Source organism: Lepidochelys olivacea (genome assembly GCF_965140295.1).
Source record: "Lepidochelys olivacea isolate rLepOli2 genome assembly, chromosome: 24".
Classification (NCBI taxonomy): Eukaryota; Metazoa; Chordata; order Testudines; family Cheloniidae; genus Lepidochelys; species Lepidochelys olivacea.
In genome coordinates, this window is record NC_140434.1 from 8,851,689 (window position 1) to 8,878,855 (window position 27,167).

The 27,167-nt window shown below is 53.9% G+C and overlaps 2 protein-coding genes across 6 annotated transcripts in view; one reads left to right on the forward strand and one right to left on the reverse strand.

Annotated features, from left to right (window-relative positions):
- LOC311512713 (unconventional myosin-Ie-like) overlaps positions 1–8,594 on the forward strand; it is a 34,047-nt gene extending 25,453 nt beyond the window's left edge. Inside the window, exons 20-28 of the mRNA XM_084614044.1 lie at positions 5–119; positions 1,415–1,584; positions 1,960–2,105; positions 2,353–2,499; positions 3,169–3,326; positions 3,564–3,629; positions 4,093–4,288; positions 4,807–4,988; positions 6,435–8,594. Coding sequence (XP_084470170.1) covers positions 5–119; positions 1,415–1,584; positions 1,960–2,105; positions 2,353–2,499; positions 3,169–3,326; positions 3,564–3,629; positions 4,093–4,288; positions 4,807–4,988; positions 6,435–6,511 — 1,257 coding nt within the window. The 3' untranslated portion in view covers positions 6,512–8,594. The remainder of the gene's footprint in view (positions 1–4; positions 120–1,414; positions 1,585–1,959; positions 2,106–2,352; positions 2,500–3,168; positions 3,327–3,563; positions 3,630–4,092; positions 4,289–4,806; positions 4,989–6,434) is intronic.
- A 260-nt stretch (positions 8,595–8,854) lies between these two features.
- The window catches only part of ZNF687 (zinc finger protein 687), a 50,823-nt gene continuing 32,510 nt past the window's right edge, over positions 8,855–27,167 (reverse strand). For all 5 annotated transcript variants that reach the window (XM_084614042.1, XM_084614039.1, XM_084614041.1 and 2 more), the window contains exons 3-9: positions 20,545–20,723; positions 18,323–18,499; positions 15,945–16,107; positions 14,010–14,309; positions 13,529–13,641; positions 12,886–13,027; positions 8,855–12,203 (exon numbers count right to left, since the gene is read on the reverse strand). In XM_084614042.1, coding sequence (XP_084470168.1) covers positions 11,730–12,203; positions 12,886–13,027; positions 13,529–13,641; positions 14,010–14,309; positions 15,945–16,107; positions 18,323–18,499; positions 20,545–20,723 — 1,548 coding nt within the window. In that variant the 3' untranslated portion in view covers positions 8,855–11,729. The remainder of the gene's footprint in view (positions 12,204–12,885; positions 13,028–13,528; positions 13,642–14,009; positions 14,310–15,944; positions 16,108–18,322; positions 18,500–20,544; positions 20,724–27,167) is intronic.

Below are 27,167 nucleotides of genomic sequence, written 5' to 3' on the forward strand. Positions count from 1 at the left end.
ACAGCTGTTCCTGCTGGAGGAGATGCGGGAGCGGCGTTACGACGGATACGCCCGGGTCATCCAGAAGGCCTGGCGCAAGCATGTGGCCGTGCGCAAGTACATCCGCATGAGGGAGGAAGGTGGGTCCCGCACCCCCCCCGCCCCCCCGATTGCCCAGCCCTGGGGAAAGCAGAATCCGGCCCGGCCACCTCCAGCTGTTGCGTAGATATCAGGTGTATGACAGTAGTGCCTAGAGGCCTGAATGGAGAGCAGGGTCCCAATGGGCCTGGTGCTGCACGGACACAGGGCAGGAGCCAGTTCCTGCAGCTTGGCCCTCACGCACTGAATAGACCCAGGCTGGGAGAAAGGACGGAGCATTGCCCTCACTTTCCGGTTGGGGAAACTGAGGCCCGGAGCTGCAGTGTCCTGCCCAGGGTCGTCCCCATAAGCCCGTCCCTCCTTCTTTCTGCTCCTGCGGGTGGCAGCGAGCCTGAGGTTTCCCCACTGAGCGATGCAGCCATCCCCTCCATTGATCGCTGTCCCTGGGGGTGCACGCACACGTACACCGGCCTGGGGAAGCCGGCATGACCCCCGTGCTCTCAGGCTGGGGTAGAGGTGGCTCCTGTTGGTAAGGGACGGGCTCCAGGCGAACGGTTGCTGGGTGTACTGAGAGGGCCCATGCATGGGACAAAGGCAGAAGGGCTTGTCCATCCTAGGAAAACTGCCCCCCCCCCCCGACACACTATTGCTGTCTAGATCAGTGATTGTGGAACAAAATTAGTCTGTCCATCCGTTCCCCCCCCCACCCCGCTGGACCGGGCAGGACTCCAGGTCAGAGTCCAATTCTGGTGCCCACCCCTCGAGAAGGAGGTTAGTAAATTGGGGAGGGGCCAGAGAAGAGCCACGAGGAGGATTCAGGGATTAGAGTGAGAGACTCCAGGAGCTCAATCGATTTAGCTTAACAGAGAGGGATAAGGGGGGACTGGATCCCAGTCACTAATTACCTACCTGTCTTTAATAACGGGCTCTTCAATCTAGCAGAGAAAGGTCGAACACGCTTCAGGGGCTGGAAGCTGAAGCGAGCGTGGGTTTTTAGCCGTGAGAGGAATGAACCCTGGGATCAGTTTCCCCAGGGGCCGGGGGATTCGGTGTCGCCGACAGGTTTTCAATCCAGATTGGCCGTTGCTCTCTGAGCTCTGCTCTGGGAGTTAGCCGAGGGCAGGGCTCTGGCCGGTGGTCGGACTGGCTGGTCACCGTGGTCCCGTCTGGGACCGGAGTCCGGCACTTGGAATCCAGGCCCCGCCTCGCCCCAGAATCCGGCCCCGTGCGGACGAGGCCTGAGTCAGAGTCGGGGCGGAGGGAAGGGGCTACGCTCACCCCTCCCCTGCTCGTCAAGGTTTAACGAGGTCTGACTCCGAGTCTCCCCCTCCCAAAGCCTCCAACCTCCTGCTGAACAAGAAGGAGCGCCGGCCCAACAGCCTCAACCGCAACTTCGTGGGCGACTACATCGGGCTGGAGAACCGGCCCGAGCTGCGGCGCTTCGTGGGCCGGCGTGAGCGCGTGGACTTCGCCGACACCGTCACCAAGTACGACCGGCGCTTCAAGGTGAGCGCGGGGCCCCCCGGCTGCCCTCTCTGCTGCCCACGGCAGGACCGGTCTCTGCTTCCCCAGGGCCAGGCTCGGCTACCTCCAGCCTCCCTCTTCCTGCCTGTGGGCCGAGCTCTGCTCCCCCATTTCCTCTCAGCCCTGCCCCCCCCCAGCCCCACGCACTTGTCTCCATCCTACGCCAGGCCACGAGCCAATGGGTGCTGCCTCCCCACTCCCTCATGCCTCCCAGGCTCTGCTGGGCTTGCCCCACCTCCCCCTCAGCCCCCCACACGTTCCCTGCCCCACCTCCCCATGCCCCCGCTTGGCTCCCCCCCGTTGCGCCTGCCTCCCTCCAGTGGCCCCCCCCCGCTCAGCCCCTCTCCCCCCACACAGACGGTGAAGCGGGACCTGATCCTGACGCCCCGGTTCCTCTACCTCATCGGGCGGGAGAAGGTGAAGCAGGGCCCCGAGAAGGGGACGATCAAGGAGGTGCTAAAGCGGCAGGTGGAGCTGGAGAAGATCCAGTCAGTGTCGCTGAGGTAGGAGCCCGTCGGCCGGCCTGGCAGGCCCGGTGCCCCCGGGGGCTGGTTCAGCCCGGCCCTCTCCCGGGTGCAGCGGGGGCTGGAGTCTGCTCTGCTTCATGCATCTCCCCTGCCCCGGGCGGGGCCGGTGCCCTGAGCTGTCCCTGGGCACCGCCCGCAGCTGGCCCCGGCCTCGGAGAGAGCCTGGTGGGGGCACCCCTGGTCTCGCGTCTGACACAGCCTCTGTTTCCCCCAACCCCGGCAGCACCTTGCAGGATGACTTCCTCATCGTCCACGGGCCGCAGTACGACAGCGTCCTGGAGTCCGTCTTCAAGACGGAGCTGCTGAGCCTGCTCTGTAAGCGCTACGAGGAGAGGACCCGCCGGCAGCTGACCGTGAAGTTCGGCAACCAGTGAGTCCACGCTGCCGCCAGCAGGGGGCCCCGCTGGGCAGAGCTGGCCCAGGCAGCGGTGTTTGGTTACTAGCAGGTTGCGAGGGGGGGCTGGGAGAACCCGGACTCCTGGGTTCCATTCTCAGCCCTAGGAAGGGAACTAGTCCTATGGACCATAGCCCCTTGCAGCCCTAGCCATGGACCATGACCCCATGGCGCTAGGCACTATACAAACAGAGCAAAGAGACAGCTTCTGTCCCAAGAAGCTTACAGTCTAAAAATGGGGTCTAATTAAAGGAGGGAAGATAGTCGGGGCGTGTCAGGACTCCTGGGTTCTATTGCCAGCTCTGGCAGGGGAGCGTGGTGTCATGGGTTAAAGCAGGGGGTTGGAGTCAGGATTCCTGGGTTCTATTCCTGCCCCTGGGTTGAGTGCAGGCCCCTGGTTCGAGATGGGGACTGGGTCTCACATGATCTTCCAACTCACCTTTGTGATATGCTGCTGGTTGCTTGGTACCAGTACCAAGGGCTGCCTGGATCCAAAGCCACAAAACTTCCTCGAGCCGGTGCCTGGCTCCCTGTCTCCCTCCCCGTGCTCAGGCCCCTGTGGTGTTGTGCTGAGCCCAGTGCTTTCCCTCTTGCTTATCTCAACCTCCGATTTCTCAGCTGATTTCTCTCTCCCTCCTCCCCCAGGCTGGAGTTCAAGGTCAAGAAGGACGGCTGGGGCCCCTGGGGGGCAGCGGGCTCCCGCCAGGTCCAGTTCCAGATTTGCCAGGGCGATGTGGCGCTGCGTCGGAACAATGGGAAGGTGCTGATCGTCAGCATCGGGCCCGGGCTGCCCAGAAACGCCCGTGAGTGTCTGCGGGCAGCGGGGAACAGGCTGCAAGGAGCAAGCCCTAGCTGCTGGCTTTCTCCTTCGGCCCTGGGGAAACCTGCCCGGAGGGGGCAGAGTCCCGTTGTGGATGGGACTTGATCTCTATCAGACAGAGCTCTGGGCAAGATGCTGCAGGGCACAGCCCTGCCCTGTAGGGAGGGAGCTGAGGGAGGCCAGCACAAGGGAGGGCTAATCACAGTCGTTCCCACTGCAGGACCCACGCGGAGGGACACCAGGAAGAGCAGCAGTATCCCCGGCCGGAACTACCCCCCTGCGGCAGGTACAAGGCTCCTCTTGCAGCATGGGGGTGGGCTGGGGGGGAGCGCTGGGGCAGATGAATCCAAAGCATCCCATCGCCCCACGGCGGGGGGGAGGGGAAGAGAAGATATGGCCACAGGATGCCTCCGTCAACTTGCCCATAGGGCCAGCTCAGCTGCTTTCCAGGGGGGCCTACAAGACACACATACACTGCCACCCCCAAGAGCTGGACTTTGCCCAGGGCCATGTATTCAAGGCTATGGGGGCACATCCTCCCCTTGGTCAGTGATGGCTGCTTGTACGGCACAGGAAGGGTTAATAGAGGTTGGGAGGTCCAGATTCAGCATAGGAAGCCCCAGGACGTGCCAGAAATGAAAGGGTTAATACACATACACACACTTGCAGGCTGGCCTCTGTGTTCCAGATGCAGGATGCCTGGGTTCCTTCGGCTCCAAGTGATTCTTCCCCGCACCCTTCCTTTCCAGGCAGAGAGAAGAGTGACGCCAGCCGGCGCAGCGGCCCCGGGTCCCGGCCCCCTCTCCAGCACCGTCTCTCTGTCGCCCGCCAGGGCAGCATGGAGCAGCCCACCCTGCCCAGACATGGAGCCAGCCCCAGGGCCAAAGCCTTACCTGCCCAGCTCAACCTAGACTTCATGAATGTGCCGGATCAGGGCGCGGCCGGGTAAGTGCCCAGGGTCACCTCGCGGGGCTCTGGCCCTCTAAGGGTTAACCCCAGCTGCCCCGGACAAGCAGCAGCCTCCCCCAGATGCCCCAGCCTGGCAGTGGAAGCCAGTGGCGCAGGGAGACTCCAGCCCCGAATGCCTCCCGCTCCCCTTTCCTCTAGTCAAACCAGGTGCCTGAGCTCAGCAGCCCCCTGCCTGGCCCAGCTGTGGCCTTTTCCTGAGCTGTGTTTTTGGCTTCCCCTAGCACCCGCTAGATGGCAGCCTCACAGAGCTGGGCTGGGCTAGTCCAGTCCAGAAGGGACAGGAGAGGCGCTGCCTTTCCCCTTGCTGGTGCTAGGCAGGGGTGCTCAGCCTGGGGCTGCCTGGGAGTCCCCGATCCTGCCCCCGGCGCGAGCCCTGGTTCCTAAGGGCCCTGCTGCAGGAATGCTCTGCTGGAGCACCTGTGGGTTTAAAGCACGAGCCCAGGCCTGATCCTGCCCAGGTCCTGCAGGCTGATCGCTTCCTCCCTTCAACTTAGCTGGCAGCGGAGGCTCTCGAAAGAAGCCAAGCCTGTCCCTGGAGGCGGCCGAGCCAAACCCAAACCCAAGCCAAAGCCCCAGCCGCGCCTGCCCCAGTGCCGCGCCCTCTACGCCTACGATGCCCAGGACACAGACGAGCTCAGCTTCAACGCTGACGAATACATTGAAATCATTAGAGAAGGTAAGCAGCCACCCCCCGCCTGCTCACCCCTCCTCCAGCACTGGGTTGTACTCCTCCAAGGGAGTGTGGGTGAGTGGTTAGAATAAGGGCAGAGGAGGGGTGTGACTAGGCTGGCACAAAGGGGATTTGGAGCCCGGACTCCGGCCTCCAAATCCCAATGTCTCACCCACCTGGCTTAGGGCGTTGATCTTGACCTACAGCCCCAGTGGTTAGGGTAACGGACGTGCCTTCCCGGAAGGGGCAGCCCAGGCACAGGAGGGCTCTGGGCCTCCTCAATTTGTCAGTGCGAAGAGATGCTGCCCAACAAGGTTAAAACACACCCCAGCGAGAACTTTGCCCGTCCTGGGAGCACAGGTAGCTTAGAGCCCTCGGCCCCACACCCTCACCGCTGCATGGGCCAAGCTAAGGAAGGGACGGGCAGACGCCAGCCCCCCAGCAATGCCGTGCTGAAGAGAGGGGTTTGCATGCCCAAGCAGCTGGCCTGGTGCTGTCTGACAGGCCCCAACTCGGGCACCCAGGAATTTCAGCTGCAAGCCTTCTCCTGGCGTTTGGTGCCTAAGCCAGGTCAGCCCCATGCCAAGCAGCTGCCAGGCTCTCTGTTGTGCAGGCCCTGCTGCGAGAGAGGCCTCCCCTGCTCCAGCGTGTTAGGGCTCTGAGCAGTGGCTAGCAGATACTCCTGGGCCTAGGCCGTTACGCTGCAGCTTTGAAAAACATCAGAGGTACTTGTGGCACCTTAGAGACTAACCAATTTATTTGAGCATGAGCTTTCGTGAGCTACAGCTCACTTCATTGGATGCATTCCACGGTATGCATCCAATGAAGTGAGCTGTAGCTCACGAAAGCTCACGCTCAAATAAATTGGTTAGTCTCTAAGGTGCCACAAGTCCTCCTTTTCTTTTTGCAGAGAGAGACTAACACGGCTGTTACTCTGAAACCTATCAGAGGTGCCTACAGCTGATGCCACTAAGGATCTGGGCCTGACCAGCTGGGACCCTGCCCTTGTGCACTAAGTGCTGGATGTAGCTCTTAAAGCTCTGCTGGACCATTATGATAATCTAGGCCGAGCTCCTGGGTAACACAACTCAAGTCATGCTAGGCCCAAATTCCTGTTTGAACTAGAGCATAGTGTTTAGATCCCTCAGGGTTCAAAACATGCAGCTTGCTTCCAGCTGCTGGCTCTCCTCCTGTCTTTCGCTACAGGGTTAGAGGTGCCTACTATCAGCAATCTCTCCCCAGGCTGTACCCGCAGCCTGAGCACTGTGGTGAGTGTAAATCACTACCAGGCTGCCTAGGTAGCATTTTATCTGTACTTCGCACTGTGCCAAGCACCAGCTCTTGGTATAACATGGCAGCAGCTGCTGCCCCATCATGTTTTTGAGACCAGCTCTTGGTACAACTCTCTGTACAGCCAGCCGTGACTGCTGCCTGCTTTCTTTTCCTTTTCAGACCCCTCAGGCTGGTGGCAGGGCAGGATACGGGGGAAAGAAGGGTTGTTCCCAGGGAACTACGTGGAAAAGCTCTGATGGCCGTGCCAACTTTATTGCTCCGATTCTGACCCGGGAACCTAGGAGGGAAGAGATATGTCTGCAGGACCCAAAGGGGAACAGCATCAATCAGCCTTGCTCCTGGATTATACATTGCTGCAGGGCTCGATTGAGGCCACTAATTTAAAGCAATTGAGTGGGAGGACGACGACTGGATCATGTTGAGAGCTCTCTTCCTCTGAGGTCTTAGCCCTCCCATCAGCGTTTTGTCTTTCTTCTGCTCTGGGGTGCACGGCGGAGGAGGCAGGTAAGCCTGCCTGTCCTCCTGACTGAGGAGCACCTTGGCAGGCATTGGGCATCTCTTCTCAGGAACCAGCACCCACTGCTTGGACTCAGCGGGACAAGACCAGCTTCGCGGTCTTGTTGTGCAGGGTAAAAAAAAAAAAAAAAAGTCTCCTTCCTCAACTGTATAAAAAGAATAAATTGATAGTTTATTTTCTACACTAACCTCTGTGCTGCTTTCAAAAACAGCTGCAGATTTTTAACTCATAGATGAACATGGATGAGGCTTGCTCGCTTTGTTGGTATTCATTGGCTCCCATTTTATGCTGGAACTGGAGAGCCAAACCTTCTCAACTGTTATTGGACAAGGCCAGCAGGCTGCCTGGCTACCTTAAAGCGATTTCCTTGAAACCCTACAATTCCTCTTCGTTAATAGTTACTACTGAAGAAAAACTACCAGGTAATCAAGTGCGCCATTTTGGCAGGCACACGAGGACACAGGAAACTCATCGAAGAGCAGGTTTCCCAGGTTAAGTTCAGCTGATGTGGTGTGTTTTTTACCTTACCCAGCAGGGAGGTGTCCCCTCCATCCCTTGGAAGACTCAGATGCTCCTAAAACCCTAGGTAAATAGTGGAATGAGTTTTCCCTTCAAACAAAGGCAACAGCAAGTGGATGGCAGAACTGGCCGGTTCAGTAACAGAAGAGCTCCAAGTCCCTGACACTAAAAGGGCCTATGCTGAAGCCCATGTCAGGGGAAATGGACACTGCCACAGCCATGTGTGTTTTAAAAGGCAGTATTGTTCTCATCTCATCATTTCCTCTTTGCTGAGACTGCAGGGAGCTTCTTCCCCAAGTGTTTGCTTTGAAGTGTCCAGCCGCCCATTCAAGTTTCCTACCCCGTTATGTGTCTGAAAGAGAGACTTTAACGAGCCTCTTCCTCAGCTCAGTCCCGGACAGCATAAATCCTCTAGTTTTGTCTATGCTGTAAAAACCAAAGACAGCAGCTTGTAGACGTTCCGACAACGTCTCCCGGCAATAAAGTGCTGTCTAAAGGAACCTGCACCACCTTTCATCCAGCTTCATACACAACCTGTCCCAGCCCTCTGGGACCACATCTATCGACTACATTCGGCCATGCAGACAGTGCAAATGCCACATACCTGGGTTAAAGGGGGAAGTTTCAAAAAAACCCTGCAATTAGAGTCTTTAACAGCTCAGCTGAGCCTTGCCCTGGTGACGAAAGTCAGCGTAATTGCTCTGCAGCTGGCGATGCACCAGGCGTTCAAATCCAATTTCCACTAGATCAACAGTAATAGCATAGAGGGAACGCTGGCCTTCATAGCAAGCTGCTGTGCTAGCCCTTAAAAAGCACACCTACTTTCTTGCAGGCAAGTTTATCCCTCCTTTTACTGTACTGCACTGGGAGATCCTGCAGCCTGTACAAAAAGATGCAATTTTTAAACCCTTATTGCCAGGCAAATATGGTCTTTGCAAGATTACCGTGTTGCCATCAGATAACTCACTACATAAGAACCTGGAGGGATGTTAAGAGGTAAGACTGTCCCCCACTCTATGCCTTAATACAACACAAACTAAGCCACTGTGGCCGTGAGCCATTTGGTACCCAGGCCATGTGACACACACCAGACAGGGGTATAACCACATTTCGACCTAGAACCGGCTGCAGAACCAGGCCCCCAAACAAACTCCACTGAACATGACTGTCTCTAGTTAAAACTGTGGCAACCATTTAATTAACACAATGTACAGCAGAAGTTAAACCACTAAAAGTTTTAATTGCATTATTACTACAAGAATAAAGAATACCTGAGAGCCTTTTGCAGTGCCCATATTTTTAATGTAGCATAATCATCAGTTCACAAACCCCCTCTAAAAACAAAATGCAGTCACTTTTTTTAAAAACAGAAGTCAATCTAAAGGCACTGAAGTGCATGGGAAATAAAATCACCAAAGATTACAAAGCAATTTGTTTATCTTCTTCTCTAAAACTGTAGAAACTTTAGGTTCGTCTATATTATTGAACAGCATTTACACTTTCACAGCTCCAAGCGAATACATTTTTTTTAAAAAAAAGTGTAGGGTTTTTCGGGGTGGGGGTGGGAGAAGAAACAGTTAAGACAAAGCAAAAAACTGGGAGGAAATTTAAAATATGTAGTTACCTTCATTTCAGCTTGGTTACTCTTGCCAGTGGAACTTAATGGCTTACACACAGTTACCACTCCACTGCTGACCGTGACGGAAAGCAGGTTGTAACAACAAGCGTTGGGAATATTGGATTGCAGGTTTATACAGTGAAAGGTTTGAGGTTTTTAAAAACCCCACATGCTGCTGCATAAACATGCAGTTGGATCCAAAAAAAATTGTTTACTATGAATTAAAAAACAACCACCGCCGCATTTGTTCCTTTCAACCAAACCGTCTTCGGAGGGGGGAAGAAAGTTTATCCCATTGAACTTAAAACCAGCAAATCCTTGTTCCTAAACAAGAAAAAATAAATCACAACAGTAGCTCTTTTTTAGTGTATGTTACAGAACTTTTTACAGTTTCAGAGTTATTCACCATGAAAAAAAAAACCCCAAAGTTACCGAAATAATTGCTCACACAACACCCTAATTGAAGCACAGAAGCCAAAGCAACAAACGAAACAAGTTGAAATCGTTTTTCCAAACATGATTTAAGGATGCAGCCATTTGCACAAATTTTGAAAATTCTCGTGGATGCTGCTGCAGTAAGGACAGTCCAAACCTGCTATTAAGATGCGTCCGAGCCCTTACCTTGGCTGTGATCTTGGTCATGGGGTCTAGGAATGTGCTATCGGTGAGGTGGTAGGTGCTGCACTGGCAGATGAGGGACCCAGAACCCAAAGTGTGGGGGGGGTGGGGGGGGAAGAGAGAGAAGAGATGAAAGCTGAACCCAAAGGGTGAGTTTCAGGGCAGTGCTTGCTCTGATCAATGGACATGGCCTGGAGTGGGGTTTTCCCTGCAGATCTTGGATCGAGGCCCTGCAGAGGTTGCAATGCCAGCTGCCATGATTTAAGTGTGTACCGGTACAACAGGCAAAGCCCACCGCTGCAGCCAACGGGCCTGTGTGTGCATATGAAAGCATCTAAGTTAATTTAAGAACTGAATTCTGCATAATTTTTTTTTAAAAGAGGGTTTGGTTTCCCCTTCTGCTTCTAACAAAGCACGTTCTCTTACCCTCTAAGTTACCCTGGTTATTTACAACCAGCTGGGACTTTAAGGATGTGGTAGGTTGGAAAACCCTGGCAGAGGTCCTTTGAACAGACTCTCTCAACTCCCTTGGATTCAAGATCCAAGTTCTCCTGGCAGCCCCAAGCAAGGAAATGGGGTTGCTACCCTCTTCTGTTACCAGATTCTGGGCAAACAGCATTTCCAAGCAGTAGCAGAGATCAGGGGCCCATGGAGTTCCACCTCATCCCACCGATAAGATTAAAGCCCAGCTCTCAACCAACAAGACCTGGGGGAAGGGGGGTCCGGGTGCATCCTTTTGGGTGCCGATTCTCTCCCTCCCCTCCCCAAAATAAAATCCCCACCTGCAACAAAATCTCTGTTTTTGATCAACTGTTCTTTGACCCTCACAGCTGTAAAGAGATTTAGTATTTGCTGATAACTTGGTTCATTTTTTGGTAAAGAGAGAAGAGCTCACAAGCAGAGACCATTACAAACGCTAGCAAGGGGGTGGGGGAAAACTTAATCAGGACGAATCACCCCTCTGTGGTTTCGAGGGATGGCCTTGGGAGGTAGGCAAGGATCAAACTAAACTGTTTCTGGCTTCTCAGACACCCTTTATATAGTACATGCAGGGTTAACTGCACTGCTCTGGCTCTCGGTCCATTTCCCTGCCAGACCTCACTTCCTGAGGTTATTGCTTTCATTTTCAAGACACAAACACACACACACACACACACACACACACACAGAGTTGTGCAGCTCTGCTTGTCACCTGCAGCTTAATAGCCAAATGTTTCCTTTTAAATTCAGGCCACTTGCAGCCGTCAACCCTGTACAGATATTTCAGTTAGTACAAAACCCAGAATCGCATTAAGTTAGTGCAAGTGAACCTGTGAAGAGGATTCATGACACATGCATTCAGTGGGTGAATATACTTAGTGAACAAACCATGAAAACTCGGATCGATGCTGTCAGTTAAGATCCCAGGCAACTACCCGAGAGTCAGGTCAAGATTTCTTCCCGGAGCTCCAGATGAAAATACAAAATAAGCAACATTACTTAAAAAAAAAAAAAAAGAAACCCCCAAAAGTTGGATCCTGCTGTGAACATCCCAGCCAGTCCCCTATCCTGGGCAGCGGCTGGGGGCTTCCCCCACATCAGCGCTCCTGGAGAGAAAGGACTCCCTTCGGACAAGTCCGAATGCGGCAGAGGCATGCTCCCAGTAAACGGGGGAAGCTCCCACCAGAAAGAGCAGAAACAGGGCTCAGGAAAGGTGTGACATCCTGGCACCGGAGCCCTGCCCTCTGAGCTGGGAGACAGCTCCCTGGGCTACAGACCACGCTGGGTAGGGACGACTAACTTCCCTGATCCAATGAGGGGAAGCCACCGCCCTCGACAATCTGAACACGTGCTTACATACAGAGCGGGCCGCATCCCTTGTTATCATTCAGAGCAGCATACGAACCGTTTGCTTGCCTGTGTAGTCTCGGAGCTAGGCTAGACCTGTTGCTTCCCTACACTGTAAACCAGCCCAATTCCCCACCTCGCGTTGGGCTCAGCCGGGCCAGCAACCGAGAGAAGCCAGAGAGCGGATCCGTCCGACATTCCTCTAGGTTTATAAATAAGGATCTCGTTTCTCTTCACAGCTTACATATCCAACCTACGTTCTGAAACGGTGCACAGAGAGGGGAGGCCCAGCTGGGAGCCGGCCCTACGAGCTCTGTGCAGAGATTATATACACACACTGCCCTCTCCCTCGCACCTAGTTCTCGGGGCTCACGTTCTGCCTGGCTCTGATGAAGGCCATGCCATGGGTGCGGAAGTGCGTCTTCAGGTTGAGCTGAGTGTCAAAGCACTTCCCGCACACCTTGCACACGAGTTTACCGTCGGCCGAGCGCTGGGCCCCTCCCTCGTGGCCGCTGCGGTGGCTGGGCTCCTCCACCTCCCCCGCCCCCTTCTTCTTCTTGTGGGTGATGAAGCGGTGGCGGTTGAGAGAGACCTGGGAGGTGAAGCAGAGGCCGCACTCCCGGCACTGGTGGGAGCTCTCGTCTGTCCTGTGCTGGGGGATGTGCTCCTGGAACTCGGCCGCGCTGCAAGCCACGTAGCCACACTTGCGGCAGCGGAAGGGGGCTTTGCGGTCCACCTTGGGGTTCTTGGAAGGTGGTGTGGTGCTGTCCGGCTCCTCGCTACACGAATCGCCCTCGTCCGAGGAGAGCTTCCGCTTCCTGCTGGACACCTGGGGGGAGGAGTTTGGAGAGGCTTGACCCCTAACGCTGGGCAGGGCCTGGGCCCTGTGTGCTTAAACTGCCTGTGCCAGACAAAGGCCTGCCCCACGCGCGGCGGGGGACAGGAGCAGCTCCAAGGAGCTCAGACAAGATGATCCTTTGGCTCCCTTCTAGCCGCAAGATCTCTGGCTGGATGAAAATCCCAACACAGGATCAGCCAGCCCTGGCAGCGGACTCAGCCCCGCCCGCATCCGCTCCTTGGCCTAAATACACTCACGCCACAGCCTCCACTCTGAAGCGCAGCCGCCCTGGCTTCCCTGCTGCCGCCGGCCTTTCAAGCCTACCAGTCAGACAGGAGACTGCCAGCCAAAAGCCAGGGCGCCGCACAAAGCAGCGCTGGCAATTCAGCTGGGGCCGGGCCAGGATTCATGCACTAGCAGGAACGGTGCTGAGGGAGGAGTCCCATAGCCGTCCTGCTAGCGCCCAGCGACCTTCTACCTCTGTAAAACCCCCCTGGAGATGAGATTCTTTGCTTCCTGCCCTGCCCTATTGCACTACGTTGCTGTGGGTTGTTCTAATGGCAGCCATGTTCCCCCCGAGAAGTGGCTGCATTGATTGTAAGTTATTTTAACCCCTCCGCCCCCACTCTCTCACAGCTGCGAGCGTCCATCCTTGCAGCCATCGGCCCTGTACCTGCAAGCTTCCGGGTCCCATCCGGGCAATGACGACCTCTTGGCTCTTGGTCTGGTCGGTCACCTTTATCCCGTGCCGCACCTGAATGTGCTTCTCCAGGATCAGCCGGCTGCTGAAGGTGCGTTTGCCTTCGGTGCAGTACCTGGGAGGGACCAGAGCCAGGGAGGGAATGAGGCTCCCCGGCACCTCGCCCACTGGAGGTGGAGGTGAACAACAGACGACCCCTAGACCTGGTCTACTGCTTCCATCTCAAAGCGCTTTGTGGGCGTCAAGCCCACTTCCCACAGGGAAACTGGCTTGGAGAGGTGAGGTTACCTACCCAGAGGTCACACAGTAAGGCAGTGGCAAAACCAGGCCTAGAACCCAGGAGTCCCAACTCCTAGTCCCCTGTTCTAACCACTACAGCACACTCTCTCCCCAACAGCAGGGCAGGAAACTCAGGAGAGACCCACCCAGTGCCCCAGTCAGACCCCTTCTGGAGCTGAGACTAGATCCCCAGGAGTCCGAGCTCCCCACCTCCCCCAGCTCTGACAGTCTTGCGGACTGCATGAACACCTCCCACCCCGAGCTTCGGATGGAAGGGAGGGGTGAGCTAGTTCGCTTTCACCCCTCGAAACCAGAAGGCACGGAGGCTGCTCGGTACCGGCAGGGATAGACTCGCTTGATCCCCTCGTGGTTCACTCGCACATGTCTCCGGAGGCTGGGGGCGGAGCAAAACGAACGCTCGCACAGACGACACGGGAACTTCTTCACTGACTGGAAGAAGCAAGAGAACAGGTCATGCCACATGCCCTGCCATTGTGTCAACTCATTCTCGAGATGGCCCCTTCTCCCATTGCATGGCGCTTTTATTGGGTGGGGAAACTGAGGCACAGAAAATGGGTCGCTTGCCAAGGTGACGCAGCAAGTCAGGAACAGAACCAGGAGACCCAACTCTCCTGCTGTAACCATTAGACAACACAGCCTGCCCCAGCCAGGAACGGACCCCAGGAATCCCAATCTGCAGGCCTCTGTTCTGTACAATATACAAAACACTGCCTTCCCTACCACCTCAGTGTTCCAACAGGGCCAGGTTCCCAGTGGATAAACTCCACCAGCTCAATCGCCCTGGGATTCCTTCTTACCTTCCCGTGATCCTTCTTCATGTGTGACACATACTCGTCTCTCTCCGGGAACCAGGAGTGACACATCCCGCACGTCCAGCCGCTGCTTTTCGACTTGCTCGCATCCGTCTTGCGCTGAAAGCGGGTCCGCTTTGCCTTGCGCAGCTCTGGGGAGCTGGGTGGCTCGTCTTCCTCCGAGGATGAGGACGAGGACTCAGATATCTTGGAGACCGGTGCTTCCACGGGCTCCTCCTTGGGGGTGAGCAGGGCGACCGGCTTCTTGGTGAGATCCTCCTTGGGTTTCTGTGGCTGGTGAGTGTTCTGTAAGACACAGACAGGGGCATCAGCCTGACAAGGCTTGGATCCGGGTTCCGGCAGCAGCCCATGCCATGCAGTGATCCCGGGGGGAAGGCAAGCCAGGCTTCCCCCAACTCTGCCATGCTGGAGAGGACAGACATGTTTATAGGATACAGAAGGACCTAGACCAATTGGAAGATTGGGCCAAAAGGAATCTGATGAGGTTCAATAAGGATAAGTGCAGGGTCCTGCACTTAGGACGGAAGAACCCAATGCACAGCTACAGACTAGGGACCGAATGGCTAGGCAGCAGTTCTGCAGAAAAGGACCTAGGGGTGACAGTGGACGAGAAGCTGGATATGAGTCAGCGGTGTGCCCTTGTTGCCAAGAAGGCCAATGGCATTTTGGGATGTATAAGTAGGGGCATAGCGAGCAGATCGAGGGACGTGATCGTCCCCCTCTATTCGACATTGGTGAGGCCTCATCTGGAGTACTGTGTCCAGTTTTGGGCCCCACACTTCAAGAAGGATGTGGATAAATTGGAGAGAGTCCAGCAAAGGGCAACAAAAATGATTAGGGGACTGGAACACATGAGTTATGAGGAGAGGCTGAGGGAGCTGGGATTGTTTAGCCTGCAGAAGAGAAGAATGAGGGGGGATTTGATAGCTGCTTTCAACTACCTGAAAGGGGGTTCCAAAGAGGATGGCTCTAGACTGTTCTCAATGGTAGCAGATGACAGAACGAGGAGTAATGGTCTCAAGTTGCAGTGGGGGAGGTTTAGATTGGATATTAGGAAAAACTTTTTCACTAAGAGGGTGGTGAAACACTGGAATGCGTTACCTAGGGAGGTGGTAGAATCTCCTTCCTTAGAGGTTTTTAAGGTCAGGCTTGACAAAGCCCTGGCTGGGATGATTTAACTGGGAATTGGTCCTGCTTTGAGCAGGGGGTTGGACTAGATGACCTTCTGGGGTCCCTTCCAACCCTGATATTCTATGATTCTATGATTCCCCCTTCCCCTCTAAGGGGATCAGCTTGCATCTGGAAGTCTGAGACTCCCATTAGCCCCACACAAGCCGGCAGCTACGCTCTGGGATGGGGAAAGGCAAGAGGTGGACAAGTCAGTGAGAGCGAGAGCATTCCTAGCACTGCACGAGATGGCAGCGTCACTCAGTGGCCCTGATCAGGGCACCCCTGTGCTAGACAGACACGTACAGACAACGAAGAGGCAGTCCTTGTCCCAAAGAACTAATCATCTATGAACGTACTGGAAAGGGCTAGCCTGACAAATACTAAAACCAGTTACACAGGCCTCTAGGGACCAGCACACAGATACAGGCCTGAGCCGGTTCACAGGCCAATCCCAGTGCAGGTAGCGTCCCGCTAAAGAGAGCTGAACACATCCGGGCACCAACACACTGCCCTGCCAGACGGAGAACGTCCAGGCTAGGCCTGTGGAAAGCTGGGTCTTCAGTGAACAGCAGCATTGTGGCAGCTCTGCAACATGGTTACGACCATCCCCACTTTACATGTGGGGAAACTGAGGCACGGGGAGAGAGTGACTTGCTCAAGGACAGAGGGTGTCAGGGAATAGCGCTCGGGGGGTTCCTACTCAGATCTCACCTACCTCTCTAGTAAACGGGGCCCCAGTGCCTGACTCACCTTCAGATGTTCCAGCATGGTGCGTTTCTGGGCGAAGAGCAGCGGGCAGTCAGGACACTTAAAAACGCTGACCCTCTGGTTGAGCAGGTGTTGGTCAAAGTGAGAGGAGAGCAGGGGCTTGTGGGTAAAGACTGTGTCACACATTGCACATTTGTAAATCATCCTGAAAATTGGGGGCGGGGGGGGGAGGAGAGAGAAGAGGAGAGGCGGGTTAGAAATAATCAATGTAAGTTTCTCTGAATTTGGTTCAAACATGAAAGCCCCCCAAGGAATATTATTTACATACTAGGGGCCAGCTGAGATCAGGGCCCCGTAATGCTAGGTGCTGTATAGACAGTGCCTGTCCCAAAGGGCTGACAATCTAAGACAGAGTCAGAGCGGAAGTGACTTGCCCAAGGTCACCCAGCTACTCAGTGGCAGAGGTGGGGATAGAATTTGGGTCTCCAAGTCCTGGGCCAACATCCTGCCCACCAGGCCACACTGCTCATTAAAGATAATTCAACCTCTTGAGTTGTTTCCCTAATCTCAGCAGCACACTGGAGGATGGCGGACACTGTGTGCTTCCAAAGGGAAGCACAGATCCAACTGACCTACCCTGAGGAAAGTTTCAGATTATTTTTAGCTCCTCTGATGGAGGGCAGCAGAGTGCTGGGTAGGGAGAGAGACTCTCTAACAGAGTTCTTATCTAGCACCTTTCATCCAAGGATCTCAAAGCACTTTCTTTTCGTTACCACTCAACCTCCAAGCCCTGACGTATTTAGACCCATTTTACAGACAGAGCCACAAAAAAGCTAAAGTTGAGTGGCTGCCTTGGGCCACCCGCAAGTGACTTGGGGCTTGTCTACACTGGAAACAGTACAGCGCCACCAGTGTGTTAGGATATAGATCTTTAGGCCTGTCTGTAAAGGCCTCTACTCTAATTTAGGTGTATTCTTATCACTTAGCTAGTTCTAGAGGTGTAAATAACTAGGTAAGAATCAAAATCACTGTCTGCTGGTGTAAGAGCCCTCTCTTACTGTGACAGTCTGAGACCCTGTTCTTAGGCTAAGGCCTTTGGCTAAGCAGCAGAGGCAGCCATAAGCTGGGAAGCGACCGGTCACATCCTCACATCCCAAACCAGTCACATTGAAAGAAGGTGCTATTGGGCTGTTAGGATACAATCCTGTCCTGATAATGCCTATCGCCTCCAGAGAAAGGGAAGTGCCTAGAAGATGTAAAAGGAAACTTAGTTTGATAGCATCCTGTCTGGCAAGAACTCACTTATCAATAGCTGGGATGTGAAATCCTCATTTCTTTGTTGTTCTATCACTGTAGTCCCCATTTCCCTATTGTTTGTCTGTATAGTCTGTCTGGTTCTGGGATTGTTTCTGTCTGCTGTATAATTAATTTTGCTGGGTGTAAACTAATTAAGGTGGTGGGATATAATTGGTTAAATAATCATGTTAGGATTGGTTAAGGTATAGCTAAGCAGAACTCAAGTTTTACTATATAGTCTGCTATAGTAGGAGAGGTGATGTTAGTCAGGAATCAGGAAGTGAGTGGGGAAAATGGGAACAGGGAATGGGGGGGTAAATTGGAATCATGTTTTGCTAAGGGGGAATAGGAACAGGGACACAGGTAAGGATCTGTGGTGTCAGAGCTCGGAAGGGGGAACACTAAGGAAGGAAACTGGAATCATGCTTGCTAAAAGTTCACCCCAATAAACATTGAATTGTTTGCATCTTTGGACTTTGGGTATTGTTGCTCTCTGTTCATGTGAGAAGGACCAGGGAAGTAAGCGGGTGAAGGAATAAGCCCCCTAACACAGTGCTTCAGTGTAGATCCTCCCTACAGCGACAAGAGGACTCGTAGTTAATCTGCATCCCGGAGAGGTGGTAGCTAGGTGGACAGAAGAATTCTTCCATAGCTCTTGCACTGTCTACACTGGGGTCAGGTCAGCTTAACTACATAGCTCAGTAATGTGGATTTTTCACACCCCTGAGCACTATAGCTGGGTTGACCTAACCTTTGAGTGTGGACCTGATCTTAGGGGTAGAAACAGAACCCAGGAGTCCTGTGCTGTAAACTCAAGAGCTGCTGCCGCTCTCCAGATCAGGCTGAGCACTGTCTAGTTTTGCAAAACACACCGTGGGCTCTTTAATGACAAGTTGTCAGGGCCTCTGGTTTTCCCTCCCGTCTGACAGGCAGCGGCCTGAACAGCACAGTGCTCCTAGCGACTAGCTACTGTACTTATTGAGGAACGGTCTTTCCTCCATTCCCTCCTGGAGCACCAGAGAGTTTTCCTCAGAAGTTTCCCCACTCCAGCTATTGACCGGGTGGGACCCGGGGTCTGCTCCCCAGATCCCAGCTCGCGGTGGTACCCGGCTGAGGTTACTTACTTGGACTGCTGATTGCTGAACCCCGGGTGCTGCGTGTAGATATGAGCATGGGCGCTCGGGGCCGACTTGAACGCCATGGGGCAGATCGGGCACTTGTGGAAAACCTCGCAGTGCGAGGTCTGGATGTGGGACTTAATGGAATTCACCCCTCCGAACACCACGGCGCAACTGGGGCACCTGGAAGCAAGAACACACGGTAAGGAGGCAGGAATAGGTCTGGGACTCCCCTCCCGCACCCCCTCCCCCCCGTACCAGTGAGCAAAGATGGCCCACGCTGGGCTATGCGCTGGCAGAGTTCAAAGCAGGCTTAGTGGAATGTGCCCAGTTGGAATTCCTTTGCCACTTTCTAGAGGCAAGTGCATCTGCTGCTCTTTGGTCCACCTCTCCCCCCGACCCGGATTTTAGCCCTTCGGTGGGGGTCACTGTCTAATGGTTAACAGAGTAAGAGCAGGGGACAGCTACTCAGTACAGTCAGCTAATGCATTCCTATCTGATCATTGTGCTTACAGAGGAACCCGAAGAGATACACAGGGGCGGGATCAAAATCAGCTCTGCTGGGAGTGAGACATGTGGCCCTACAGGCAGAGAGAGACTTTCAAGACAAAAGCAGTCGAACAGATTTCTACTTGGAAACGATCGGACGAATACAGGGACGTTGCCACAAGCTGCTTGTCTGCAGCCAGCTGCACTTCTCTGCTGCGAGATCTCTGCCCCAGAGAGCCTGCGTTACTGCCCAGGAATGGGCTGACTCACTAGAGCATTTTGGATCCTTCCTGCAGGGTACAGGAAACTGTTCAAAGAGGGAGAGAGCAGGAAACAGCACCAGTTCTGAGTTCTGCTGAAGATAATTGATGTGCATGGAATAAAAATACCACCTATTTCTCAGACAGTGCTTTCCTCAAACCGCTTCACAATCTGTAACGTATTTTTAAGAACGGCCCGACTGGGTCAGACCAAGGGTCCATCTAGCCCAGCATCCCATTTCCAACAGTGGCCAGGGCCAGGTGCTTCAAAGTCAATGAACAGTACAGGGCAATTATCAAATGATCCATCCCCTGTCGTCCAGTCCCAGCTTCTGGCAGTTGAAGGTTTAGGAACACCCAGGGCAGGGGGTTGCATCCCTGACCACCTTGGCTAACAGTTGTTGATGGACCTATCCTCCAGGAACTTATCTAGTTCTTTTTTGAACCCAGTCAGATTTTTGCCTTCACAACATCCCCCTGCAATGAGTTCCACAGGTTAACTACGCATTGTGTGAAGTTCTTCCTTATGTTTGTTTTAAACTTGCCGTCTACCCTCAGAACACCCCTGTGAGGCAAGGCAGGGCAGGGCAGGGCTATTCACCATATTGTACAGATGGGCCACAGAGGCTGACTTGGCCAAGGTCACACAAGGGGTTTTGTGGCAGAACAGGGAACTGAACAGGTCTAGAGTCCTAACCGCTGGAGCATCCTTCTCCTAGCTGCTGGCAACAGGAGACCAGCTGGCAATCCTGGATCCAGAAGGCCTCTTTATTAACAGGCCAGGTGCACCACGGGATGAGTCAGGTTCCTGCCAACAGTCGGCCTGCCGTGGTGTCTCAGCCCTGACCCAGAAGGGCCAGGCTCCACCACCATTCACTCCTTGGCCTCTGTTGAGATTGATAATCCCAGGGGCCAGTTTGTGCCAGTTAAGACAGTGGGGCATGCTGTGGACATCTGCCCAGAAAGAACTGGGATGAGCCTCACCCCATCCCTCCAAACCCCCTAATTTCACATGGCCACCAGCCATCACACGTTTCAGTTACAGCCAACCAGGGATGGATTTGAACTGCTCACCTAGGAGCTCTTGCCCCTTCTTACAGCAACAGGAAAATTCTTCATCAGCAGTTGAACGGATGACAGCCCAAAGAAGGAAGCAAAGCTGATAGTTCATCCTCCACTTTGCACCAGTGACCGAGCCAAGCAGAAAGAATCTGCACGGAAACCTTTCCCTGTGGCATCTGCCCCCCAAAGCCTGTGTCATCGGGCTAGCCCCGTGCTTCTCAACTTAACCTGACTGGGACCCCTCCAGGCTACTCCTACCTAGCTGGGACCGAGTCAGGACCCATCCCCAGCCCTGCGGGAAGGCCAGGGTGATCACAAGCCCCTGATACCGGTTTATGCTGCCAAAGTTGAGACCCGCGTAGCTCCTGGTGTCATGTAATGAGAAGCTGAAAGCATGGCAGAACTGCAGCGTCGTACCTGTACCCCACCCTCCTGGAGAAATGCAGGCAGGCCTCCTTCAGGTGGGCCTCGAAGTTCGCCAAGAGGAAGTTCCCGCCGCACTCAGGGCACACGTGAGGGGGTCGGTTTTTGTGCATCCGTTGATGAGCGTTAAAGCTGCAAGGATTGGGCATCATCATGGGACAGGTCGTGCACACCTGGGGGGCGGGGGAGAAAAGCAAGCACAGGTCACGTGAGCGTCCATCGCACGGCACCTCCTGCTGCCACCGACTTCACTAGGTTGTACAAGAGCAACACACTGGCCACATGTCCCCTTCCCTCCTGGCTCTATTCCTAGCCCCAGGAAAGCCTGTAAACATCTAACCAAGCCCAACGTATGGTAGAAAGAAGCGGTGGGTGCGTGGTTGAATTAGGCCTGCACAAGTTTTGATTTTACAAAGAGGGGGCTGTTTTTAAACTGTTTTCCAACCCAGCACAGGCAGGCAAGGGTTAGTATCATGATAGCGCCTAGAGCAGGGGTGGCCAGCCTGAGAAGGAGCCAGAATTTACCAATGAACATTGCCAAAGAGCCACAGTAATATATCAGCAGCCCCCCAGCAGTCCCCTGCAGCGCCTCCTGCCCACCAGCAGCCCCGCCAATCCGCACCTCCCCCTCCCTCCCAATCAGCTGTTCCATCAGTTGTTTCCCAGCATGCTCTGGGGGGGGGGAGGAGTGAGGGCAGGGCAGGCTTAGGGGAGGGGGTGGGAAGGGGTGGAGTCGGGGCAGGGCCTGTGGCAGAGCCAGGGGTCGAGCAGTGAGCACCCCCCAGCACATTGGAACTTGAGCTACAGGCTCCAACTTTCCAGAGTCGGTGCCTATACAAGGAGCCGCATGGGGCTCTGGAGCCCAGGTTGGCCACCCCTGGCCTGAGGCCAGCTGAGATCAGGGCCCCATGGCACGAGATGCTGTATAAACTCATAAGGTTGGACTGAGAAAAGGCCCTGCTTGTTACTGCCACTAGGTGCCTCAATAGCTCTGTACCTAACCCATGGTAACAGAATCCATGCCCCAAAGAGCATATGAGCTAAACGGAAAAGTCACACGGGGTAGGAGGAGAAACTGAGGCACAGAGACTTGCCCAAGGTCTCTCAACAGAGCCAAGAAAAGAACCCTAGTCTGCAATATACATTAATATGCAACAGTCAGTGTGAACCAGCCCAGCCCAAATACAGCCACCCAGCCAGGTTGCTTGGAGGGCACTGCTTAGCGAGGGCAGGGTATGTCGATTGCATCGGCACTGCAGCACTGGTTCAGTGACTTGTATCCCTTGGGCGGCTGCTGCTTGTACTGACTTGCTTTCCAACGGCTGCTAGGAGAACACAAAGTGTGGAATAAAAGTGCCTTTTTCTGCTTCTCAAAAGCGTAAATAAAAAACAAACAGATGGAAGAGCCCCGTTCAATGTAAGCCAGAGCGGTCTGTTAGGAATTTCGCTCTGCGGTGCATCTTCGATCCAAACTGGTTCCAGAACCCACCCCCTCTTCTGCCATTGTACGAGACTAAATTAGAGGGGAGAGAGACATTAAGAGGTACAGACAAGGGAGGGGAAGGGGATATTTACAGCTCAGATTGAGAGAGAGATTCAAGGAGGCAGTGAGATACCAAAAGCCTGTCCTGAATGGCAGGAGCCGAGGAGGAGTGGACTCGGGAAGCTGTAGCAGATGGCCAGAGAAGCTGAAGGTGATAGTGAGACACCCCCACACCAGGTCTGTGTGAATCCATAAAAACAGAGGGCAGTTTGGAACTGGATCCTAGAACAAACCAGCAGGCTCAGCGGTAGAGCTGCAGGTCTTTGTATGTGAAAGAGCTGTGGTCGGTCAGCATGTGCCGGGACTCCAGAAGGCCATGCTTCGGGAAGCTGTGGTACTTAAGAGGGAAGCAGAAGCCTGGATAAGGCTTTCAGGAGGCGAAGGGGGCCACAGGAAGGGTGATGCTGGGGAAGGAGCTGTGGGAGGAGAAGCCAAGGTCGACAGCTGGAGCCAGTGGATGGAAGGAGAAAGGAGGAGTGCGTGCAGAAGTCTGGGAAGGACAGAAATGCTTGAATTAACCCTTTCAACGCGGACGGCTCCCCATGAATTTGTAATGCGCTTTGGACGCATCTGGAATTTAAAAGGTTGCTGCATAAATCCACAGCCTAGAGCCAGCTACCATATACCTCCTTTCTGGGCCCCTGACATTGCTTCCCCCAGATACCTCGCCCTGTAATTACTCAGGCTTGGGTCCAATGTGCTAGGAGGAGTACAATTTAGCAGCAAGAAAATAGCAGGGAGCAATGGACTGGACAATAGAAAGCAGCAAAGACTAGTTTAAAACAGCCTAGGAGTTACAGGCTTGGAGCGGTTTGTTGTACGCTGACTGGCGAGCCTCTCTCTCAACAATGGAGAAAAGGGATTGCAACACCCTTGGAGCTAGGGCAGACAATCAGAACTCAAGGGGCCCCAGATTGGCACTCCATTGCTGAGTCCAGGCTTGCATGCTTGGGAGAGCATTTTGCAGGACACGCCAGTCCTGACTTTTCCTAAAAGAGACGGGGAAAAGGCATGTGTGTCTGAAGTGCACCCTTATTTAGATTTGGCAACCAAAGCTGCAATTAGATCAAGCTTTCAGAGCTGTGTGTGTATTCACTCCAGCTCTGTCCGATCCTAGGAGTTACTGAAGCAGAGAAAACTCTGCTGACAAGTTCAGGCAGCACAAGAGATTTAAACAACAAAGGAAAAGCAGACAGGAGGGTTTGGTTAGGGGACAGGCCAGTCATAACCAGATCTGGGCTTTTGAGATCAGACATCAAGGACATAACACAGGCAAAGAAGGACAATACAGTTGCCTTGCAGTTCTAATGGCCTCTTGTTAATTCACTTTGTCAATGCAGAGTTAAGGTTGCCTGTCTCACCATATCTTGTGCCCTTCCAGAACATGTGAATTCAGCTAAACTTCCGAAAGCCAGGAAATAAAGAGGTAAGGTACATGCCATCTCCGCAACTTCCCCTTAAGTCTGCCCCCTGGGGGCTGGCAACTGCCCCTGGAAATCCTTTGGTAAGGGTGACAGTAATAAGGGGACATGAGGAAGTTGTGTAGGTCGTGTCAGTAGCAATACATGGCTCTTCCCTGCCATGACAATTGGCAGACGCGGTCTGTGGGGTTAATGGGCGGGGGGGTAAGTGGAAGTATGGTGCTAATTGGAATCCTGAGGTAAAGTTGAAGAGAGCGTAAGAGGGGGTTACGGCCTTGTACAGTTCAACCATTGTGGCCTTACACCTGTGGAGCAGACTCGGTGCGAGTGCAGGGCAGCCGTAGGTAGCTCCTGCTGAGCACGCGGCTCTAAACACATGTTTTGCATTAGGCCTGGTCTACACTGAAGCATTATATAGTCACAGCTGTGCCAGCCAGGGCTGAGAGAAAACCCTTGCTCCTGCCCAACGCCGCTATGCTGGCAAACAATCTCCCCCGCATACAGACACAGAAGAGCGCTTCTGTCACTGCAGCGGGGAGGTGGGGTTCCCATGCTGTTGGAAAAACCCTGGCTGACGGGGCTATGCAAACAGTGTCTGTGGCCCAAACATGCCCATAGGTGTTAGAAGCCGCTCCCGTGCTCAAATGCCCTGTTACCCAAGTGTTCTGTACTCTGAAGGCGCAGGGCTAGGATGCATGTTGGCCATTGTGCAAAGATGACAGAGTTACGGTTGCGTTGCGCAGCTGGTGTCTCCCTTAATTCTAGTTCCTGCTTTTCAGAAGTTTGAGTTGAGCTGAACTCGAAGTCCTGGAAAGGCACAAGGTACCACCGGGCACCCTTAACTCTGCAGGACCAACGCTTCTTGGCAGTGAATTTTTTTTCGGAACCAGAAAGAGCTGTTCTTTGCAGGAGACAGGGTTAGCGGAGGGAGGCGTGATTATCAGGTGGGCTTGAAGGTAAGGGGCTCCTGTGCCAAAGGACGTGGTGTCATTCTCAAAGTGTTCTTCACCCTTCTGTGCATTTTGTTGTAGTACAGTGGTGAGTGTGGCCCTGCGGGGAAATGTCTGGAGGGCGCAGTTGCTAACAAGGCAGGGAGAGAAAGCACAGGCCTGGGTTATTTCAGAAGGGGTTGAAAGTTTCATTCCATGTGGGTTACCATAACTAAGTGTTCGCAAGGAGGCAGGTGTGCATCTCCCCTTCTCAGCCCCGCCCTCCCCAGAGCATATTTTCCCTCTCCTTTGCCCCTTTATCTACCCTTCCACCTTCAGCTTAAAGCAGATCTGGTCATAGGCTGAGCCCTGGCTGGCTAAGGAGCATGATTGTCCAACCTGTGAAACGCCCAGCGTCCACTCTCCGCAGCTATAGAAGCCAGGGGCACGCTCCATCCCTCCCACGGCTGGTAGTGGCACTCGCCCAGTCACCTTTTCTCAGACAGACACTTTCAAAGGGCACCTCAGCCCAACCGTCCTGGAAGAGGAATCTGCTCGCTGCAGCCCTGACAGACACCCTAAGAATGTGGCCCCACATCTTGGCAGGCATTGATGACAAACTGTGGGGCACGCTCTGGCAGATTGTTTGGGGCGTGGGGAGGTGGGTGAGTGGTGACACCAGGCAGCCTGTGGCAGGGACCCTACAGAGGGCAGGGAAGGAGCGCCACCTCCACCCCATCTCAGCTCAGCGGGCCACACAACCTAGAGGCAGTGTTAAAACATTGGGAGCCCTAAGCAAGTAATTTCCCCTCCTCCACCCCCCCCCTCAAATAGATAGCCCAAGCCCACCACTGGCCAGGGCTTACAGCCTGAGCTGGCTGAGGCGCACAGATTACATAAAATCATGGAATCAGTGACCAACTGGAGCCATAACAACAAAAAGTGACTAGGGGGCCCCCTTGGGCTGCTCAGACCCAACCAATTGCTTACTCTGCTTATGCCTAGTGCTGGCATAGCCTTAGTTGTGCAGTAATGGGGGTGGGTGGGGCATGGACAGATTCCGTTAATGGTAAGGGGGCGGTGCGACTGGAGAAGTTTGTACACCACTGCTCTAGGTGACTTTAGCCTTGAAAAGACCTCACTCCCTCCTGGGGCAGACAGACACCAAGTCCTTCCATGGCTAGCCCCTCCTGCTGCTATTTAACATTAGCTTAATCACAGCTCGACCCAAGCTGGCAATTCCACCTCCGGCTGCAGTATCCACCACCCACCCGTCCCCAAGAGCCACCACACCTCTCCTACAAAGGCTACTCCTCACTAACACTCCTTGGGTCTCAAGGAGCTTTCCAGACCCTTTGGGAATCTCTACATCAGACACCCACAGCCTTTGTAACCTAGCAAGGCCCCGAAAGGCCAGCCTTCCCCATGGTCTGCATGCTATCCGTAACTCCAGCTGTGTGAGAGTGCTGAGTCGGCAATTCAGGGCATACCCTGTTCTCCAGGTACACGATCACTTCCCCGCAGAACACTCTGCACGAGTCACATTAACACGCCGGGCTGGAAATTGTATCAGCTGAGAAAGCGGTGCCGCCCAAGCCAAACCTAGCACCAGGGCCCAGCATTCGTTCTCAAAGGCCTGCTGAGGGCAGGACTCTACCTCATGGTCTAGGAGTTGAGCCACCAGAGCACGTCCCCCGTGCCCGTCCAGGTCCCTCTGGAGAGGAATCAGCGTGGGTCTACCCTGGTTTGCAGAATTCCCTGCAGTACACTTTGCATGATCCAGGCATGGGCATCATACACAGCATTGCAATATTCAGAGCAGCAGTACATTCAAGACACTAACAGGGCCTTCTAACTTTGCTGGGATACTAGATGCTACTTTCCAAACAGTGTAAAAGAATTCCTTTCTAACAGGCAGAAATAGCCTACTGCCAGGCTCGAACCCCCAGTCTATGAGGATGGCTGGGGGTCACTGACTACAGCACATCCCCCTGAGCTACTCTGGGACTCTGAATAAGCAGAGCTGATGGCATACTTACGCACATTTCCACATCCTCCCCCTAATCCCCACGCACACACACATCAGTTTGGATCTGTTCTCTAGGTCCAAATTCTCAGGTCAATAACTTTTTCAATATTGTGTCCCAACAGGGTGACGGGTGCCGTGCACGAGGCAGAGTAAATGCCAAGTGACAGACATAGTAAGCGCCCCAGATGTCTGCAAACAAGTGTTACAAGAACCAGCTGGATTTGTCCCATGCTGGTTTTTAAGAGGGCTGTATCTCAGGAACCCCTTACTCAAATAGCCCCAAATTTGGACTGCTATCCCCACTCTGCATCCTCATGGGGCACAGCAAGTTCCAAGCCAATTGCAGTGAGCAGGAGGATTTTAGAGCCAACCTTTAAACAGAGAGCAATGCTCAGCCTTAACTACAGCGTTGTAATACCTGAATTTAAACCATCGTCTGGCTGTCACAGTGCTCGGAAGTAAACAAACAGTGAAGGTGCAACAGCCAATTCCTTTCACAGGAAGGAAGCCAATGAGCCTAACAATTTAAAAGGACAAAGTTAAGGTGGGCAGTATTTGTAGGTCCCCTATGGGACTCTGGATACCAAGGTACGAATAAACTGTATTCAAGCTCATTCTGCCTTTTAAAAACCAAATCTATACTCCGCTTTAATACGGAGACACTGCTGGATGCCATCATGCCGAGCGAACCAGGA